At 38.5% G+C, this 4,149-nt stretch overlaps 1 protein-coding gene across 19 annotated transcripts in view; it reads right to left on the reverse strand.

Moving 5' to 3' along the window:
• TBC1D4 (TBC1 domain family member 4) overlaps positions 1 to 4,149 on the reverse strand; it is a 640,377-nt gene that overhangs the window by 451,166 nt on the left and 185,062 nt on the right. For all 19 annotated transcript variants that reach the window (XR_008619072.1, XR_008619073.1, XR_003682569.2 and 16 more), the window contains 2 exons: positions 2,320 to 2,411; positions 1,927 to 2,037 (listed from right to left, as the gene is read on the reverse strand). Coding sequence is in view for 16 of the 19 variants with exons in the window: in XM_028497458.2 (XP_028353259.1) it covers positions 1,927 to 2,037; positions 2,320 to 2,411 (203 nt within the window). In the remaining 3 variants the exon portion in view is untranslated. The remainder of the gene's footprint in view (positions 1 to 1,926; positions 2,038 to 2,319; positions 2,412 to 4,149) is intronic.

The raw sequence follows: 4,149 nt of genomic DNA on the forward strand, positions 1-4,149 counted from the left end.
TATACACTACCAAATGTAGAATAGATAGCTAGTGGGAAGCAGCCGCATAGCACAGGGAGATCAGCTTGGTGCTTTGTGACCACCTAGAGGGGTGGGATAGGGAGGGTGGGAGGGAGATGCAAGAGGGAGGGGATATGGGGATATATGTATATGTACAGCTGATTCACTTTGTTATAAAGCAGAAACTAACACACCATTGTAAAGCAATTTTACTCCAATAAAGATGTTTAAAAAAACACACACACACACAATTCTTCAACTGTTCTGATTAGAAAACGTTATCTCCCCTAAAACTCCAGCTCCACCCCCGACAAAAATCTCTTCCTCTTGAATTCTTTCATTCTTTCCTCTATCCTTACTCTTCATTCCAGCTCCAAAGCAAACATGTAGCTACTTCTGTGTTCACTGAACATTCTTTTAAAAAGCCATATTGTTATACATGTACTACAATGTTCATTGTAGCACTATTTACAATAGCCAGGACATGGAAGCAACCTAAGCGTCCATCAACAGATGAATGGATAAAGAAGATGTGGCACATATAAACAGTGGAATATTACTCAGCCACAAAAATGAATGAAATTGAGTTATTTGTAATGAGGTGGATGGACCTAGAGTCTGTCATACAGAGTGAAGTAGGTCAGAAAGAGAAAAACAAATAGTAAGCTAATGCACATATATGGAATCTAAAAAAACAGTACTGATGAACCTAGGGGCAGGACAGGAATAAAGATGCAGACGTAGAGAACGGACTTGAGGACGTGGCGGGGAAGGGGAAGCTGGGACGAAGTGAGAGAGTAGCACTGACATATATACACTACCAAATGTAAAATAGATAGCTAGTGGGAAGCAGCCGCATAGCACAGGGAGATCAGCTTGGTGCTTTGTGACCACCTAGAGGGGTGGGATGGGGAGGGTGGGAGGGAGACAGAAGAGGGAGGGGATATGGGGATATATGTATACGTATAGCTGATTCACTTTGTTATTCAGCAGAAACTAACACAACATTGTAAAGCAATTATACTCCAATAAAGATATAAAAATATAAAATAAAATAAAACTAATAGGAATTTTAAAAAGCCATCTTGTTGCCTCTATTATATGTATCTATTTATGTTTGCATTTCCTTTTGGATTATTTGAGCTCTTCTCTGTAGGCTACGTCATTATTCATGTCTTTTTTGTCACTATTATCACATAGCTTGATTCATAGAAGGTCCTCTAGAAGTGCTTGTACAATAAATAATTGTACAATTATTCAAGTGATAAGTGATCACACGATATGTGGTTTGTTCTGAATAGAGTGAGATTAAGATATAACCTGAATTAGTTATCACACGATATGTGGTTTGTTCTGAATAGAGTGAGATTAAGACATAACCTGAATTAGTGTTATCAAGAGGTAAATATGTCATGATTTCTTCAGATGTTGCTGCCGTCTTGCTTTACCTACATGCAGTTGGGAACACATTCTAAACCATGTGCACAAAAATACCATCCCTTAGTTTGCAGCCAGGGTAGCCGTTTCCATGACATTACTGCTTCTTTGCATGTTTGCTCTTTACCACTCAAGGCTATGTAAGTTTTTAATGAAATAAGATGTTCATATGAATTTGAAATAAAATAATGGATTAATATTACTAAAAATGTATGTTCATTCTAAATCATGAGCATTTGTTATTACTGGTTTTCTACCAAAACTCACAATTTTTTTTACATTTTAAAATCATTACTATTTTATCTCAATGTGCCAATGTTTGCTACAATTTCCTATAAAACTTCTAAAATGCTGGGGGGAAAAAGAGACTATTAGGGCTTAGCCCTAAAGATGAGAAGACAAAGGAAAGAAACTCCTTTTACATCTTCTGTGATATTTTGACTGAATATATGAAAAAAAGAAAAATAGGTCAACTAGAAAACATCTCACCGATGGGCCTTCCCCAATATGAATGTGTGTCCTCTGCTTGGCTTCGCACAGCTGCCTCAGATGTAAAATCACAAGTTCGTTTTCCTCCTGGTCATTGACTGCCTTCATTTTCTGTTGAACAGACAGACAGAGAGCACATTATGGCAACACAGCTTTTATTGTTTTACTTTATCCTCATTTCGCTTTATCTGTCTGGCAGACAAACGTAAGTAAAGCTAAGCATTTAGCTGCTCTTAGAAACAAAAGTAACAGTGGCGTTGTAGTAACTCTCCAATAGTACAGTAGTATATCTATCTTTAACGTCAGATAGAGAAATGGAAAAAGGAACTCACAGAAGCAGGGTCCAATTCTCATTCCTTATACCTTACTTGTGAGGACTATAAATAATGTTACCTGAACTCGTTCAAAGATGTCAGCTTGCTCATTATCTGTCAGGGACGAGAGATGCCTCTGTATTACCAGCTTGGCTCTTGGCGGATAGAGACCTAAGGGAAATGATGGGGATTGGTGTTAAACAGATTCTAGCCACGGAGATCAAAATGTGTATGTATATATATATATATATATATATATATATATGTGTGTGTGTGTGTATGTGTATGTGTGTATATATATATATATGTGTGTGTGTGTATGTGTATGTGTGTATATATATATATATATATATGTATGTATATATAAAATGCACTGCAGCTTGTCCCATCACCAGCAGGCTCTGAAGTTAAATCTTTTCAAGGAGATGTGTTCCTGCCTATGACAGACCTTGGAACACTGCAATAAAATGAATAAAACAAAATGGAAAACCTCCTCACCAAAATCAATGGCCCTTGTCAGTGATCTTGAAGTCAGACTTTTTAACAAAAAATGTCTACATGGTACCAAATCAACAGCATAACCAGTACCATTGAATATACTAACAAACTTAGCCACCCTAGAAACTCACAGGTGAATACTAGCCTTGGCCAAAATCTCTAAGCTTAAGACTTGACATTTAAAAAAGAAGAAGGGCTTCCCTGGTGGCGCAGTGGTTGAGAGTCCGCCTCCCGATGCAACAGACACGGGTTCGTGCCCCGGTCTGGGAAGATCCCACATGCCGCGGAGCGGCTGGGCCTGTGAGCCATGGCCGCTGAGCCTGCACGTCCGGAGCCTGTGCTCCGCAACGGGAGAGGCCACAACAGTGAGAGGCCCGCGTACCGCAAAAAAAAAAAAAAAAAAAAGAAAGAAAGAATAACTACTAATATTAAAAAGTAGAGCTAGAGCTTACACAGGAAGCTCTCCCCATTATACAGGCTTGGTAATAAAATTTCTAGGGCATCATTAGTTTTTAGCAACATTTTTTAGTGTTACTATTTTCCCAAGAAATTGTTTACCTCTTTATACCATATTATTTATATATCTAGTGTACTTCTGCATATAATTTATATTAAGTCCTTGGGCAAAAATTTTTTCCAAGAAAACATTTTTGTTTTTGTAAATTTTTTTAAAAGGGAAATGTAATTCATATTTACCGTGATTCACCGGACCATACTTTTTTTTTTTTTCATCCATTGTTAAGGAACAAATCTCCTTTACATAGTTAGGGACCACTTATACTATTGTTACTGTACTTTGATTAGAAAGAGGATATCTAGCCACATATAATATTTAATGACTGTTATAGGTAGACTGCACTTTAAAATCCCTAGGAGAGATTCACCTCAAAACATGCATTGTTTTAAAAGAACTAGAATTCATTTCATGATGGTTAGAACGTGTAGAGTGCCACCACTGGACCTGTTTTAAACCACTGTGCAGAAAGAAGAAAAACTTCTGAAAACTTCTCAGCTCTACCTTTCTTGGCGCAATGTACAATAAAATGCTGTGAAAATCTCTGTGACCACCTACAGAAACACCAAAATTCATTTTGATGGTGTGATGCCACTCCCTACCACACTTTATTATTTGCTGGCAAAGCCTCCTTAAGAGGCTCCTTAGGCAATATATTAAGAAACTGAGTCACATGATTGTTTTTGTTTTGTTTTATGTTGTTTAATATTCCAGCATGTTACTAGCATGTGTAAGAGGATAAAAGATTAAAAAAGAGGAGAAGTGGGCTTCCCTGGTGGCGCAGTGGTTGCGCGTCCGCCTGCCGATGCAGGGGACACGGGTTTGTGCCCCGGTCCGGGAGGATCCCACATGCCGCGGAGCGGCTGGGCCCGTGAGCCATGGCCGCTGAGCCTGCGC

The sequence above is a fragment of the Physeter macrocephalus genome, chromosome 13 (genome assembly GCF_002837175.3).
Source record: "Physeter macrocephalus isolate SW-GA chromosome 13, ASM283717v5, whole genome shotgun sequence".
Lineage (NCBI taxonomy): Eukaryota > Metazoa > Chordata > Mammalia > Artiodactyla > Physeteridae > Physeter > Physeter macrocephalus.